We start from the raw sequence: 18431 nt of genomic DNA, 5'->3' as shown, positions 1-18431 counted from the left end.
CATAATCTGTTTATGTGGCAGCAAAGGTGGTTGCTAAGCCTATTCTAATAAAGAATCTAAAACATGACAAAAATGGATTCTGTGGTAATTAAATACTAGAGTTTTCTCCTGAAACTTGGTGTATGCAGGTGAAAGACAATAATGTAGAACATGCTTGTTATTTTGTTTTTTTCCGTCAATCACAAATGGAGGATTTTGCCATAGATTTGAAAGTACAGAACTTTTTCATGAAACCTTGGATATAGAAAAGAATATTTACATCATTTCGTTTTGTTCCTTTCTTTGTTCTTTTCATCTGTCTGTCTGTCTGTCCATATGTCAGCCACAAAAGATAGATCCTGCAGTGAAACCTAGCTTGTAGATGATGGATTATTTTGTGAGAATGTGCAGGGCCTGAGGCTAGTTTCAGTACAAAAATATATGGCTTTTACAGCAACAAATTTGACAGATGCCCCTTCTGATAGGAGAATTCTATGGCTTGTGAATAGTCATGTCCATCATTTTTAGCTCATCTGTCACATAGTGACAAGGTGAGCTTTTGTGATCACCCTTTCGTTCGTCCGTGCGTCCGTCCGTCCATCAACAATTTCTTGTCTGCACGATAGTGGTTTCATTTATGATTTTATTTTAACCAGACTTGCACACAACTTGTATCACCATAAGATCTCGATTCCTTTCTTGAACTGGCTAGATCCCAATATGGGTTCCAGAGTTATGGCCCCTGAAAGGGCCAAAATTAGCTATTTTGACCTTGTCTGCACAATAGCAGATTTATTTATGCTTTGACTTTTACCAAACTGGCACACAACTTGTATCACCATAAGATCTTGGTTGCTTTCTTGAACTGGCCGGATTCCATTATGAGTTCCAGAGTTATGGCCCCTGAAAGGGTCAGAATTAGCTATTTTGACCTTGTCTGCTTAATAGCAGCTTCTTTTATAAATGATTTTATTTTAACCAAACTTGCACACAACTTTTATCACCATAAGATCTTGGTTCCTTTCTTGAACTGGCGAGATCCCATTATGGGTTCCAGAGTTATGGCCCCTGAAAGGGCCAGAATTAGCTATTTTGACCTTGTCTGCACAATAGCAGCTTCATTTATAATTTGAATTTAATCAGACTTGCACAAAACTTGTGCCGCCATAAGATCTCAATTCCTTTTTTGAACCGGCCAGATCCCATAATGGGTTTCAGAGTTATGGCCCCTAAAAGGACCAAAATTAGCTATTTTGACCTTGTCTGCACAATAGCAGCTTCATTTATGATTTGATTTTAACCAAACTTGCACACAACTTGTATCACCACAAGATCTTAGTTCCTTTCTTGAACTGGCCAGATTCCTTCATGGGTTCAAGAGTTATGGCCCCTTAAAGGTCCAAAATTGGTTATTTTGGCTTTTGCAGCCATATAGAGACTTCATTTATGGTTTTATTTGATACAAACTTCCAAAATATCTTCAACAACAATAAATCTTGGATTCCATGACAAATCAGATCCAATCATAGGTTCCAGAGTTATTTTATATCTGATTACCTCCCCTGATTGTAATCAAAATGGATTTATATCAGTAAGTACTTATAGGACTTATTTGAAATTTCATTATTGTCATTAGTTGGACTGAGCCAATCAGGGTAGATAACTATGGACTGATAATGTCAAATTACCTCCCTTTATTTCAAATTAAAATGGGTATATCTCCAAAACTAATATAAATTATTTCTTTAAAATAATTTCATTTATTCCTCGAGACTTAAAATGTTTGTTAGTTGCTAAGGATTCGGGATTAATCGGCCTTTATTATTCAGTTGAACTGGTTCTCGTTTTATCAATACAGTACTGATGTGCATGTTCAGCGAGCCGAGAACACAGCCAGTTGTTTCGATATAAAAGCAAAAAGCCCGTGCAGATTTCTCACATTGCGTCTGAAAGGGCGAATAGACCGTTATTATACACTGACTGACAGAATCTACAGTTCTTCTACATGTCGTTCAGTAAAGATAAACTTAAAGTAATCTTAAATTGAGATGCCGCATGAACGTGTTAGACCTAAACGACAAGGCCGGGAAAGGAAGGACGAAGGTCACAGGCAAAATGTAAGAGCAAAATCGTCAACAACAGGAATATCACCATAGGACGAGAGGAGAGAAACAAAAGGCCGGCCAGGAACGAGGTGCGGAATCAGATACCTCCACATGACCTTGGAGCACGAGGGACCGGTAATTGTGCAAACGATATCGAGAAGGAAGAAACAGACAGTAACAAGATAATGCTGGTGGGTGTATTAATGATATTATTGATTTTTAAGTATTTTTACATGGTTCGTGTATTTCACAAGACTATGTCATGGTTAGAGGTAAAATTTCAAGGAGGGTGTGGCGGTGTAAGTGTATAGGTCATCTATACTAGGCTCGTCTGTATGGTCAGCATGTCTAATATTGAACAAAAAGTTACCAGGTCTAGGAAAGTGGAGTATTTACAGATTATCTGTAAATTTACAGATAATCTATAAATTTACAGATTTTTCAATCTGTAAATTTACGGATTGTGTGTATGAAAACTGATGAAATTACATTTATCCTCAAAACCGCAGCTTGGAATTAATTGGTTTATTTACAGCATGCATAAATTAAGGTCATTTGTGGGTTTCAGCCATTTTTGTTGACTTTCAGTTTTTGGCATTTTAAGAAAAATCAAAGTCAACAGAAATGACTGAAACCCACAAATGACCTTTATTTATACATACCATAAGTAAATCAATTAATTTCAAGCTGCGATTTTGTGTCTAAATATAATTTTAGCAGTTTTCAAACACTTGATCTGTAAATTTACAGATTGAAAAATCTGTAAATTTATAGAAATTCTGTAAATTTACAGATAATCTGTAAATACTCCACTTTCCTAGACCTGGTTACAGTCTGTGGGAAGATGCGCAAATTAAATCATACCTTCTGTTAGTCTTACCAGTGTCTTATTGGCGGCACATCTGCTTTCCTCCCTTGAACAGATTTTCAGAGACGAATATATCAATTTGGCATTATTGCCGGTCAAAGGGGGCATTTAGTTATCAAAACGTTTTTTGTAAGAAAGACATTTTAGACTGTCTACCGACGGTCAGGCTGAAAACATTCGGGCAAGATTAATTCTATATGCGGTGGTCGAAAGCGTTCATTATTTATGCGGCGACATATCTAACCAATCAGTGATAAAGTTCAGAAAATGCTTTGTTACATGTACAAGTTTTAGCATGGCGTGTGCACGGTGGCAGTTTCAGTTGCGTCGGGTGATATCGCCCGCATCCTGGTCTTAAAACATAACAGACTTGGGGTGGCGATGTGTGCAGGTTAATGACGCGGCGGAAAACGGTTCGGGCGAGTACACGTCACTGCATGTGCAATTACTTCATTAATATTCAAATTTTCCATAAAAAAGCACATACTTCGCTCCACATTCGGAGTGTCCTGCAGTCAGTATAACTTTTCAGTGAAGTACAAAACCCACATCCCGGGATAATTTGCAAGTAGAACATTTCAGAGACATTTAGGGGTCAAGATTGGGTCGCGCCCGGAGATGAAGTTCAAATGAAATTTCGTCTCAGAGCTCAAACAAAAAAAAAAAAAAATATCGATATAGTTAACTTAGCAAATTCACCGGTCAATGTAGACTATATCGACCCAAAATAACAGCTGTTAAATTTCTAAAATATGTCAAGATCTAGGTCAAGGGACTTGTCATCAAAAAACGCAAAACGCATACCGTCTAGTACGTTTAATAGTCTTCTCTGCTAACACAAACACTGGACTGACACAGAAAGTTTTTATTTTGATACAACACTTCCTTTTGAGGAATGGATATCATTGCAAAAATTTGCTAGGATTTAAAAGATACGCCACAAAATACCTGTATTCTTTTGTATTTCCATGACGGTAGTTTTACATGATTTGCATGAAAAAATTGAAATATATAAGTATTAGTAACAAGTTGACGGTGACATAGATTAGGCCAAAACAAGGTGTTTAATGATTTAATACATATTTAATCAATGTAACAATATGTACAGAAATTAGTGTATTAAGTTAAATTTCGAACACTTTTGGTTTCTTCAATGTAAAGTAGTCATTCTATGCTATGCTCTTAAAACTATGATGATAAGAGATTGATTGAATAAGTTTTTGCATATGAAGCTGTAAAACTCATTTATTTTGGAAAGGCCTTGATTATCCATCATGGCTGTATATTACTTGTAATTTAAGAATGATTTTCATGAAGTTTCCGTGGTTAAAAAAAAAGGTTACTAGGTCGGGGGGCATTTAAGAATTTTGTGTTGAAATCAAACATGAAATCAGGCAAACAGCAGAACTATCTAGACGATTTTACTGGAGGTGGTTTTGCGGCTTTAAATGTATTTTAGGAGTTGATAGCAGTTGGCAAACGAAAAAACAAAGCAATAATGATTGAAATTTGGGGGTTCAGAGCTTGATTGTAGACCTACAGATGGTGATCCGAATTCTGACCACTACACTTCAGAAAGTAAATTAAAAAAAAAAACAAAAAAAAAAAAACGATTGTTTCACAGAATAATTTTTATTCAGGACTGCAGATGTATGTGGATGTTTCGTCTTTTGCTTCATCCGGCTCATTCTGTTGATTTACAAGCCTATCACCACATAAGGGTTGAGATTTGTTTAGATTTAACAATACTAGGATTCTTGCGATATTACAGTCGGTATATCCGTTTGTTTTTTTTAGGACTATTTTGGATTACCAATCAGGGTAAACAGTTGTTTTTCTGCAAATGCTTGGGTGAAGGTTTGGATTAAATGTCATTGGTGTCACGCAAACTGTTCCCTGACACGTGGCATAAATGTGGCATAACTTCCGATAGAATTGTTCTAGAACTATTATGTTATTCCCCATTTATCTGGGGTACCGACTTGTCGAATTTAAAGAAATCAAATTCAGTGGCGATTATGTTTGGGTGCCTTCATATAAATATTTTATTCAAATCAATCACGTGCCTGGTCGTTTTAATGGCATTTGAAATGGCCTGCTTCGCCTTCGAATTGAAAAGTTCAAGACATTCTTTATTTAGAACAAAGAAGTATAAAATACACATTTTATTTTATTGGTCGGAAATCTCTACCGATTCTCTGATAATGTGTAGCACTGCTTTTTAAAAGCATTTGAAATATTTCGACAATTATAACCGGTAAAAGTATAGCCTATACTTAGTGAATACGTCATCATGTTTATTCATGACGTATGGTTTAGTTGTAAGGGTTCTCATCAAAGTTTATCATACCTTACGAGCATTATTTTCATTAGTTTTTATATGAGAGTGTTTTAAAGTAATCTATTACAGGGTTGTCATACGGAATCAAATTCATTTTTGCGGCGGTAGATATAAACCTGTTTTATTGCAGATTTATTATAACTACGAATAAAGGATGTTTACAGTTGTTTTCATATTAGCCTATTTTGGCAGGCCACCTATCCAGATTAATTACGTGTACTGGTAGATTCAAGCGTCGGTGGGATCCGGTATTTAGAGAAGAGGCTGACCTGTCTTTTACGGACAGTATTTGGTTATACGTTTAATAAATTCTAAGACAATCAGAAAGGGGATTTTATTTTGTTGAAAATACAAAACGAAACCAGTGTAGCTTCCCCATAATTCAATTAATTTAACGCGATTCTATGAAATATTAAGATACTATTTTCTTATGGCAATATCCCCCGAGTCAAACATTCAAAGACCAAATAGTTCAAGCAATTTCTGAGAAAAATGTTCATCGCTACCGACGCTTTACATGCTAGAGGTTTAAATTTATGACAATTATTTCACAATTTGGACACAAATTCAAATAAAACTTGTGTGTGCCAAAAGTTGATACAATTCTTCATTGATTTAGGTAAAACTATTAAACAATATCCGAAATTACGAATTTTTGGTGATTTGAAACTATGTATGTACTTTTACCATGTATACACGCAAATAAAACAAATAACTTTTCATGACTACTTACTGTGATTCAGAAGTTCTGACGTCACAAATAACCTAACATCGAATTATTTTGTTAAGATCTAGTTTGCCCAAGATTTTTACGGTTAAACCAAATCACACTATAATGTGTTATGCCACAGCAACTTTTTTCCCGGTAAAAATGTTGTTCAATTTATGCTATTAGGGATAAGTGCATCAATACGCTTAATTAGTTTGTCCTGTACGTACTGATCATTCGTATTAGAAATATTACAGTATCTTTCGGTAACACCGCATGATATTTTCGACTCCAGCGCTTGGCTGGCCGTGTGGATTGAATGTTTACCTATATTTTATGCGTTCGCTATAATTTCTTTCGCGCGGATTCATTGCATTTTACTTGAGATTTGCCGCGGTCACAGAGATGCTTTAATAGAAAATTCTAAATGTCTAATTTTTCTTTGTGTTGATTTTTTGGGGATAAATTTTTGCAAAATTTATTGTGGCGGAAAAAATCAATAAATCGAGAGGAGACGGGACGCATGGTGTTTGTTAAACAGCTTTCTAGCACTGAGTGTTTGGTAGCAGCTCTTGACTTGCTTCGTGGGATCGTTTTGGTGCGGAACCGTGGTGAGCTGAGGTCTGCTGTCATACATTCGGGTGTGGTCCGTGTGCTGGGTGCCGTCTGCGGTTTTTAGGGTCATCGCATCGCGTGTTGTCTCATGCTTGCGCCTGGTCTCCTCTCGCTTGAAGATAGAGCGGCCAAAAACATGCCAACTTAACTTTTCAATGTTTTTCTCAGATCTATTGATGCATTTACCTTAGCAGATGTAGAATATATTAATTTAGAAATCAAGTATTTTAAGTCATTTGTTCGTCATAATGTGTTATCTGATCTTAAAACATTTAACAGTATAACAATGAGATAAATAAAAGACAAAGAATGGTACATGTTTTTATTTTATGTCGATAATATGGGAAAAATATAAATTATTTCTTTAAAATAATTTCATTTATTCCTCGAGACTTAAAATGTTTGTTAGTTGCTAAGGATTCGGGATTAATCGGCCTTTATTATTCAGTTGAACTGGTTCTCGTTTTATCAATACAGTACTGATGTGCATGTTCAGCGAGCCGAGAACACAGCCAGTTGTTCGATATAAAAGCAAAAAGCCCGTGCAGATTTCTCACATTGCGTCTGAAAGGGCGAATAGACCGTTATTATACACTGACTGACAGAATCTACAGTTCTTCTACATGTCGTTCAGTAAAGATAAACTTACCCTCCCGCCACACCCCTAAGTTGCTAATGCAGTAGTTTTTTATGGTTAACTTAGTTTTTTTTTTTTTTTGGTGAAAGACCTGACATTCTGGAGAAATTTGTGTCAGATTTGCTGCGTTTTGTATTATACTTTCAGGGTACAGATTTTTTATATGGCGTTTATTGAAGATGTCAGTGAGCTGTTAGTGCAACGTACACTGTGAAGTCTCCGATATCCCAATTATAATCATACTCAAAGAAGTTACAAATGAATGTTCTGTGATAGAAGCCAAGTCGAAGGAACTTCAAAGTACCGTAGATACTTCCTTGGAATTAACTTTTGGATAGTTCCCGATTTATGGAATTCAGGTGTATTGTGTTGATAAATAACAGCATTCGTTAGAATGTTTTTAACTGGAACTGTCTGCTTTTTTAGGATATCGGAAATTAAATTAATGTTTAAGACATTTTCTGTAAAAGAATATATAGGAAAGAAATTACATGAACTTGTGTATTACTTTGGCTTAGGTATTTTCATTTATATCTTAGCTTCTAGATAAAAGATAAGGCTCACTGGCAGTTATTTATGTGTTTTGTAATTTTTAATGAATCGGTAATTATACCTTAAATGTTAGGACTGTCGCTCAAATAATGTTGAATGGAGGGGATCAGGCGAGATATCGAGTTAATTAGATTGCTAAACAATAACCGGTTGGGTGTTTGTTTTGTGGCGATTTATACGGTAGACGCCGAACTAGAGATATATCTATGCGTTTGGTGTGATGAATTTTATTCGGAACAGTTCAGTGTAATTTGCGTTGTCGTCTGTCAGTTTTTGGACACGGTCCGCTCAGTTTGGTGAAGCTATGTTTGCCTTTATCGGGCCTATCACAAGGGCATTATTGTCTTAAACATGCACCAAAGGTTGTTCATTGCAAAAGATGCACCTTGCTATTTAAGGTTGTTGACCTGAAGTTGCTTCGGGTCACTAGGATTTCGTCCTTATAGTACTGGCGAGTCCTAGATTGCATTGCGTTTGCGTTGCGTTGCTTGCTTGTGAAGTGGTTGTAGTGCACCACTATAGGTTCTGGTGATGCCTAGGTTGCTTTGCTTTTTTGCGTAGTGAAGCTTCTATAGTGAACAATTACAGTATTGGCGAAACCTAGGTTGTGTCTGTAATGTATCACTATGGTACTGGTGAGGCCCAAGTTGCATTCCGTTGTCCGTAGTGCTTCACTATAGTGTTGGTAATGCCTATGTTGCGTTGTTTCTTGCGATATGAAGTGTCTGTAATGCATCACAATGGTACTGGTGAGGCCCTGTTTGCATTCCGTTGTCTGTAATGCTTCACTAATGCTTCACTATAATGTTGTGTGGTGCTTATGTTGCGTTGCTTCTTGCAAGGTGAAGTGTGTCTGGGGTGCATCAGTTGATGTTTTGTGTGGTAGGCCCGGTCAGTCCGTATTTTAGTTTTACTAGCTGAAGAAATGGGCTGTCTCATGAATATTTAACGCGTGCCGTTTTCGTGGACAATAATGTCAATATTGTCGTTCTTGTTTTAGCACAGACATATATCAGACAGCTTTCTAGCACTGAGTGTTTGGTAGCAGCTCTTGACTTGCTTCGTGGCATCGTTTTGGTGCGGAACCGTGGTGAGCTGAGGTCTGCTGTCATACATTCGGGTGTGTCCGTGTGCTGGGGGCCGTCTGCGGTTTTTAGGGGTCATCGCATCGCGTGTTGTCTCATGCTTGCGCCTGGTCTCCTCTCGCTTGAAGATAGAGCGGCCAAAAACATGCCAACTTAACTTTTCAATGTTTTTCTCAGATCTATTGATGCATTTACCTTAGCAGATGTAGAATATATTAATTTAGAAATCAAGTATTTTAAGTCATTTGTTCGTCATAATGTGTTATCTGATCTTAAAACATTTAACAGTATAACAATGAGATAAATAAAAGACAAAGAATGGTACATGTTTTTATTTTATGTCGAGTAATATGGAATAATGAAGATACTGATCTGAAATTTCATTTATGTCAACAGATTTATTTGGCAGATACCTTCTTTTGTTCACTTACAATAATTTTTTTTTTAATTTTTAATTACTTCCCTTTTACGTTACTATAAATAGCTTATTTTTAGTAACTTTTTTATTATTGGCCATAGGGAAAAACCGAGACCACTTTTCTGTGGTACAACATGGATGGTCCCGCCGTTACATGACTGAAATACTGTTGAAAACGGCGTTAAACCCAAAACAAACAAAAACAACATGGATGGTACCTCCAATTTTTAGGTGTATTTTGACATATCTGTACCTTATAAATTTTTTTTTTCTTTTTGGTTAAATTTCTTCCCTTTGTTGTTCCTGTCCTTTGGACTTTTTTCTGAGAACCTTCTTGTCCTCAAGTGCAATGATAACAGGTGAGCGATATAGGGCCATCATGGCCCTCTTGTTATCTTTCTTCCATTACCAAATCAAAGTATATTGCAGGTACTGTTATTAACACAGTTATGACATTATATATCATCATAAATGTATATGATTTTCAGAGGTCTGTTATTGCCTAACATGGTCACAGACAAACTGGGTGTATCCAGGACAGATGTTGGTAACCTAGGAGCTGGAATATACTTCTCTGATAATCCAAGGTAAAGTTGGTGATAGATTAACAGTCAGACCTATGTTAGGTACCAGCTACTGGCTCTAAAGACTGCTAGTTTTTATTTTCATTTTGAACCTTTGCATTGTAAGGTTAACCTTTGATTTAAACCTTTAAAAGTTTCAAAGCAATGTTTTTATCTAAATGCAGGTTTGAAGGCGAAATTTTTGTTTTACTTATAGTTTTAACCAGTTGCTCTTGTGATTGATATATGTCCATCATATGTCAAAAGTTGTCATTAGTACACTAAGTCTTGAAGTCACAGATTTGTCTGAATCTTACAGAAACTTTGCCAGAATGATCTTTGACAAGGTTTTTACTGGGTCATCAGGGCTTCAAAATTAGGTCAGTAGGTCAAATAATAGAAAAACTTGTTAACACATTAGAGATAACATTTTCTACATAATCTTCCTGAAACATTTATCAGAACAGTTGTCTTTAAAGGATTTCGATGAAGATGGAAACTGGGCCTTTTCAGCTGAGCTGTACAGGGCCTTAATGACAAACTTGTGTATTTCTCTGTATTTCTCAGAAAATTACAGACTGGTACAAATGTTTTCTTATATATTTAGTCCTTAGGGTTTTGGTGCTCTGTTAGTAGAGAATGGCTTCTTTTTCCAGGAAAAGTGCCCAGTATTCCACAGAAAATTCTCAGACTGGTACCAGGTTTTTGCTGCTTTGTGATGTAGCTCTGGGACATTGTTGTGAAATGTACCAGTCTGATTCAAATATTACAGCAGCACCTGAAGGGTTTGACAGTGTACAGGGAGTCCAGTCTACAGATGACAAGCTTAGTACATTTATGGTGATTATATTCTTTTCATGTTTAATTTATTCTATGCCATTTTTTTTTAGCTCATCTGATTTTTTGAGAAAAAAAATGATGAGTTATTGTCATCACTTGATCGGCGTCGGCGTTGCCTGGTTAAGTTTTATATTTAGGTCAGCTTTTCTCCTAAACTATCAAAGCTATTGCTTTGAAACTTGGAACACTTGTTCACCATCATAAGCTGACCCTGTACAGCAAGAAACATAACTCCATCCTGCTTTTTGCAAGATTTATGGCCCCTTTTGTACTTAGAAAATATCAGATTTCTTGGTTAAGTTTTATGTTTGGGTCAATTTTTCTCCTAAACTATCAAAGCTATTGCTTTGAAACTTGCAACACTTGTTCACCATCATAAGCTGACTCTGTACAGCAAGAAACATAACTCCATCCTGCTTTTTGCAAGAATTATTGCCCCTTTTGGATTTTGAAAATCAGTTTTCTTTGTTAAGTTTTATGTTTAGGTCAGCTTTTCTCCTAAACTATCAAAGCTATTGCTTTAAAACTTGCAACACTTGTTCACCATCATATGCTGACCCTGTAGAGCAAGAAACATAACTCCATCCTGCTTTTTGCAAGATTTATGGCCCCTTTTGGACTTAGAAAATATTAGATTTCTTGGTTAAGTTTTATGTTTAGGTCAACTTTTTCTCTTAAACTATCAAAACTACTGCTTTGAAACTTGCAACACTTGTTCACCATCATAAGCTGACCCTGTACAGCAAGAAACATAACTCCATCCTGCTTTTTGCAATAATTATTGCCCCTTTTGGACTTAGAAAATCAGTTTTCTTGGTTGAGTATTATGTTTAAGTCAGCTTTTCTCATAAACTATCAAAGCTATTGCTTTAAAACTTGCAAGAGTTTTTCATCATCATAAGCGGATGCTGTACATCAAGAAACATAACTCTATCCTGCTTTTTGCAAGAATGATGGCCCTTTTTAGACTTAGAAAATCATGGGTAGGACAATATTTCTGTTATACAAAAAAATCAGATGAGCGTCAGCACCCGCAAGGCGGTGCTCTTGTTTTCTTTTTAACAACTTGGCAACATTTTTAAAATGTTTTCTTAAAATATGGAGTGAAAAATTTTAATATCTGGTCAAGTTACACTAAAGCCCTTAAAAATGTTGAATCTGAGTTGTTCTGTATTTTTCTCAATATATGATTTACAGAAAACAACAAAGCTATCTGCTGGACAGTCTAGCCACTGGATATAAGTGCATCATAAAATCTGCAACAAGCCTTTAATTAGTATTTATATCCTTTACCTGTCTTGAAACTTATAGTTAAGAGTGCTTTAGGCTTCCAGCCACGGTGTTGCTAGACCCCTACAATGGGTTGTTTCCTGCATCAAAAATACTATGTCCCTCCGTATTTCAAAAACTTTCTACATTTTTGCAACTGTTTTTTGGGGGAAAAATGCTTAAATGGGAAGAGAACACACAACTTCTATGTATGCAATCAAAATCTTATTCATTTGAGGAAGTATGTTCCATTCCTTTTAATTAAATTATCATGCCAAAAAAACAGTCGACTAATAAATTGACAACTTGCTCTAAGATAGGTATGTACTATTTTTCAGGATAATGAATTTGTCATTTACAATGCAAGTCAGCAGTGTATGAAATACCTGGTAGAGTTTTCCCTTCCTGGAGACACTGTAAAGGAAGACAAAGCAATGACTGACAATGATATACAGCTTCTTAAAGATACAGATACTGCTGATGGTGGACTACCTCAAAACAAACCTACAAGAGTAGATATTGGTAAATATTTTGTGAAGTGGACAGGATTCCTGTTTGTATGTTTTGATGGGTTTTAATTTTTTCCAACACAATCCAGGTTGTTTTGTGTGTAAGCTTATTTATGCTTGCCAGTAGTAGCCTATATGGGCAACTCCTCAAGAAGACAGTTGGTTCATTTAGTAGGAGGATAGTGCTAGATACAGAAAAGGCTCCAATCCCAGAAGCTTTCCTGGTTCTTTTGTGTGCCTGGTGTAAAGCACCCATATGCTGGACTCTTATCCCAATGTTAGTTATTTTGAGTTGGAGGCTCAAGATCCCTGTTTTCATAGTTAGACTATGTTCCTGTTGGACCATCGGGTCTGCTCTTTTTACAGGTCATATGGAGACATTCCAGCTTTTAAAGGTAGAAAAACATCCCAGTGCCCCTTCAGGCATTAAACTGAACACAAGTAGGCAACTGGGTAGAACCACTGATTTTCTGCAAGACAGCTGGATGGCTGTCTCACATGATGACATGAGCTGAGCACGTACATGTGCTTATCAAAATTTAAAGTCTGAAATTTAGTCTTATACTTCAACATGATAGCACAGATTGTAGTGAGAATGCATAAATGTTTTACCTGCAGTTACAGACACTGCACACTTTCATCTGTTTAAATTTACCAGAGCTCTTTCAAATTTAGTATTTGTTATTCTTAAGACTATGTTTTAGACTTTAAACATTGATGTATACAGACTCATGGCTTAAACCAACAAAGGTGAGAAGCAGATGATTTAATGTCAGCAACATAAATGACTGAGCCACTCAGGCAACTCAAATGTTGTGAATTATGAATATTTACAAACTATACATCACAAAAAAGTTATTCAAGATAAAAGAATCCAACATTTTTACATGTTTGAAGACTATTTTCATTTTTATTATGTTTTGGAAAAACTGTGTTTTGAGATATTTTAAAGTCAAAAGGTCAGGTGAGTGTGTTTAGGCTATGATGACCTTGCTTTAGTTTATCTTATTTTTGCAAAGATTTCCAAATGTGAAACTTCTTCCCTCAGTATGCCACTCAATTTTGATGTTAAAGTGTATGTAACAGGCTGAAAATACTTCAGCCCTGACTGGGAATTGAACCCGAGACCTGTCACACCTAAGGTGGAACTCTACAACATTGCTTTAAAAGCTAGCTCAGTAGCACGAAAGTTTAAGTGCACCCTTTTACTCTACCACACTACATACACCCCCTCTATTTTAGAATTCATCTTGGAATTCCAGGAGTTTGAACCTCTGTGGGACGTTCATAGGTGTCAAACTCATGACTTGCTTATGTTGGGTGTCAAAAGTAACTGGCTGAAAGTACTTCATCCCTGACTGGAAATCCAACCCGGGACCTCTAACGCCTAAGGCGGACACACTACCACATCACTTTATAAGCTAGCTCAATAGCAAGGAAGTATAAGAGTGCAACCTTAAACTCTACCCTACTCCATACACTCCCTCCATTTTAGAATTCATTTTCGAATTCCAGGAGTTTGAACCTCTGTGGGATGTTCCAAGGTGTCTATTCATTATTTACATTGGGTGTCAAATTTAACAGGCTGAAAATACTTCAGCCCAGACCGAAAATCAAACCCAGGAATCAGACACTACTACATCGCTGTAAAAGCTAGCTCAATAGCACTTCATTTCCTTCTTTGTTTATATTTTAGATATAACGGATGTTAAAGATATCCCAGATCCTTTAGCCAAGGTGAAAGCTGGACTACAGGGAAACAAGAAAGAACACATTCCTCTCAAGAGTGTACATATCAGAGGCAAAATGATGGATATGGTTGCCAAGGTTTGTTTACAACAACAAATAAAATAACATTAAAGCAACATAAACCCAGTATTAGCACCTTCCTTCAGAACAGCATGTTTAGAAATATTTTTTAAAAAGTCTTGTTTCAGAAAAACAGGACATATTTAATAATGGTGCATGCATGCATCTGTCCGTCTGTCATATTTTGTGTTCAAAGTATAATTTAAGAACATCCCAATCCTTTGCTGCTAAAAATGTAGGAATGTTGTAATGCACAGTATTTGAGACTGCATTCAGACTCTTTGCTTTGTTCGTAGGAGATAGCTATGAAAGCCATTCAGATTTTTCATTATTATGTCCCTTCTCTCATCAAGACATAGATACTTGGGAGATGAGAAGAATTTTGCAATATAATAAAAAGAAAAAAGAATTTAAGGAAATTAAAAAAAAATGAAATAGATAAATCTTGTCTGTAACCAGACGAGGCAATTTCTAAGCATGCCAGTGGGTTATGTTGAGAAGTTACAGGTACCATGAAACTAATTTCCGTTGATTTAGTGGTTGTATTGTTCCATAAAATGAAATATTATATTATACCAGATTTATATCTCAACTTTTTATATGCCTGTTAAACTACACATGTTATGGGAATACCTGCAACGGACAGGTGGACTATCCGTGTCCACTTAAGTTCTTATCAAAACTTGGTCACAGTGTTTATAGGCACACCATTTTGGCCATGTTGGATAAATAGCTGGATTATCCTTGTGACTCTGGAGTTAAGGCCCTTGAACTACTCAAAATTGCAATAATTGACGGTGTCTGCTGTCTGACTTGAGCAGTTCTTATCCAGTGTTCACCAAAGTTGGTCACAATGTTTATGAGCATAATATCTTGGCCAAGGTGGATAGCTAGCTTGATCCTCAAAGTCTTTCTAAAGTTATGGTCCTTGAATTACTCAAAATTGTGAAAACTGACAGTGTCCCATCTCTAATTTAAGCAGTTCTTATCCAATGGTCACCAAACTTAGCAGCAATGTTTTGGGCATTATGTCATGGGCAGTTTCTGTGACCAGCCAGATACCGAAGGCCTTGAGTTATGGCCCTTGGAGTACTTAAAATTGAAAATATTTGCAGTGTCTGCTCTATAACTTGAGTAGTTCTTATCCAGACTTGGTCACAATGTTCATAGGCATAATATCTCAGGCAAGTTTGATACCCAGGAAATACTTTAAAAGTACAAAAATTGACATTGTCCACTTAATAACTTAAGCAGGATAAGAGAACCTTTTGGGTACAGGTATATCTGACAAACTTAGCCTAGCTCTTTATGAATAGGCAGGCTTGTTCTTTAACATCCCAGGTGTTTTGCACCAGTACATGCAAAGTTCTCCCTGCGCTGATGTTAATGATCACAGGTAATGGTAAATTCAATATCATTCTGATGGCATACACATGTTCGATTTACATTCATTCAGGTATGTTATCATACTAGTTAGTCGAAATGATGCTTCAGACAATTTAGATCAAGTTGTATTGATCTATACAGTCAGTTGTTAGAACAAATCTGAGAGCAGAATGATGTCATAGAAATATCCATATGCAAAATCTGTCCAAGAGGTGAGGCAAATGTAAGTAGATATAATGACATATTATCGTTACGAACATTGCTAGCCGAGGGAACATCAGGTACATAAACACATACATCTTACTCTTAGGCAAAGAGATTGTACCAAGTAGTCACTATTGACATTTGTGGGGAGCAAAGTTCCCGAAATGTAAATTATTTCCATTTTTCAAAATGTTTACGGACAGTGTGGTCAGTAAAAACAAAAAGATATGATTTTTATAAGACAGCTTAAACCCTTACTAAACAGAAACAAATAAAAGATTATACTACACAGAGATGTTTAGCAATGATATCAAATCAGTTTTCTTTTGTAAGTAAATTAGATGTCATTTATTCACAGCGATTCTTCCTTGTTTCTATTGATGATGTCAAATGATGCCATATTGTTTGTAATTTGAAACCAAATGAGGAATAACTCAAATGCACAAATTCAAAAGGATTCTTCTATTTCCTTAAAAACTTTTTTTAATATATGTTCTTACATATGTATATATATGCTTCAAAAGAGTGCCCTATGGAAGATTAGCATTTACTAACTTACTTAGTTAATTCAAGTTCTGAGAATGGGCTGTTGCTTTGGCCCATTGTCAGCTATTAGTATTTTGTGGGTTCAATGCAAAACTAGTTTATCTGCTTCTTTACTTATGTACACTTAGGCTAGTTTCATATTAAGGCCTCGAATTATACAGTCACTTTGTTGGCAAAAATGTGCATGCAAACAGGTTTATATCTGAAATCTAGGTTACAAAAAGAAAAAAGTACTACTAATAATATGTTATATTAAAAAGTGCTCACTCATATAACTGGAAGAATAATTTACAACAGTTTTCAATTAACTCATTGAGGCTGAGCAAATTATAGTTTGCCCAAAGCATTCACGTTTGTCTCTGAAATCAGAGCTATAGATTAGCCATAACATATTTCTAAGCCATTTCAATAATACAGTGAAACACCACATGCTCAAGCAGCAGATTTGCCTGGTCCCCCAACATTTTCCTTTCATTTTGTAAAAGAAAGAGATTTTCCTCTCCTTTCTGAATTCATTATGTCTCCCACCACACAGTGGTGTGGGAGACATATTGATTTACTCCAGTCTGTGTATCTGTCTGTCTGTCTGTCTGTCACAAAGCTTGTCCGCACTCTAAGTCGAACATTTCTTGCCCGATCTTTACCAAACTTAAACAAAATGTGTCTGACCATAAGACCTCGCCTAAGTTTGATAACTAGCCAAATCAGCTCAAGCACTTTGGAATTATGGCCCTTGAATTACAGAAAAATCCTCATTTCGCATGCGCTTTCATACAGGCAAAACGTACCCTATACTACTAATTAGTAGTATAGGGTGTGTTTTGCCTGCATGAAAGCGCATGTGAAATATGTAGTATAGGGTACGTTTTGGGTGCACGAAAGCACATGCGCAAGATGATTAGGCAGTTGTGGGAGACATGCGCTTTTCTCAAAAGCATCTCTAGTTTTATTTTGATTTATTCTCATAAAACTGAATCTACATATTGTGCAGAAACTGATTGTTTGATTTTGCACTTCTCATAATCATAACCAACTTTCTGTTCTTGCATTTTCTGTAAATCCATTGCAAGTGATAAAAAATATATTTCCTCAAACACGCCTATATTTCTCCACAAAAGACTTTTGAATTGAAACTATTGAAGGAAAAGTGTCTGTATGCTTGTATTTACAGATTTCATTTAGCACCTGTAAGACACAAGGTCCAATATCTGCAGAATCAGGATTTATACACTTATAATGATGATAGATCATCATTGTCTTAATCTTGTAGGAGGAATAGTGTTTCTTTTCTGTATGAAGTAAATGATTTTCTAGTTTTTCACCATCGCCATGTCCATTTATGAGATACTTGAGGATCCGGTACACTTCCACATGATTTTTTGACATGATATTTCTCATGAAATTTACTTCAGTTTCAGTAACTGTCGTTCCTCTTTTGTAAACTTGTAAACAAGATCCTGTAGATAATATCTTCTTGCAGAATGGTCTCAGTGGACAAATATCATTTATTTTCCGTTGAATCTGTTTACAATGTATTGTTGGAAATGCAAAAGCAGGCACAAGATCTACTTTTATAGTTCTCTCTTTATCAATTCCATTCTGATACCGAAATAGTAAACTTATTGCTGGACCTGTCTTGTAGTAGCTTGAGAGAAAATAAAGCTCACAGGTTCGGTTTATTACTCTGGTGAAGGCTTTTCTACTTTTATGAATCTTATGTTCGTCATCTTTTACTAATTCTGTTATTGTTGTAAAAAAAATGTTCATATCTAAGTATGACCAAGTGTAAATTTGAGTAAATGTTCCAAGAAGAAAAATGAAGTCAAATTCATCTGGAAAACTATTTTTTGTTTTCTCATAAAAACTACCCACACCAGTAATAAGCTGTCTCACTCCTCCCTCTCCCAAGGCCTTTATTAAATACTTATTCATTTTAGCTTGAAAAGATTCATCTTTATATATTTCATTAGCTATTTCATGAACAAGAGTTTCTATC

General features: G+C 35.9%; 1 protein-coding gene across 1 annotated transcript in view; it reads left to right on the top strand.

Moving 5' to 3' along the window:
• Nucleotides 1-18431, top strand: part of LOC123533425 (uncharacterized) — a 92687-nt gene that overhangs the window by 12032 nt on the left and 62224 nt on the right. Inside the window, exons 10-13 of the mRNA XM_053520618.1 lie at nucleotides 9798-9896; nucleotides 10529-10712; nucleotides 12320-12503; nucleotides 14187-14317. Of these exons, the coding sequence (XP_053376593.1) occupies nucleotides 9798-9896; nucleotides 10529-10712; nucleotides 12320-12503; nucleotides 14187-14317 (598 nt within the window). The remainder of the gene's footprint in view (nucleotides 1-9797; nucleotides 9897-10528; nucleotides 10713-12319; nucleotides 12504-14186; nucleotides 14318-18431) is intronic.

Source organism: Mercenaria mercenaria, chromosome 12 (genome assembly GCF_021730395.1).
Source record: "Mercenaria mercenaria strain notata chromosome 12, MADL_Memer_1, whole genome shotgun sequence".
In the NCBI taxonomy this organism is placed as follows: domain Eukaryota; kingdom Metazoa; phylum Mollusca; class Bivalvia; order Venerida; family Veneridae; genus Mercenaria; species Mercenaria mercenaria.
This window is presented reverse-complemented; position numbering and strand designations above follow the sequence as displayed.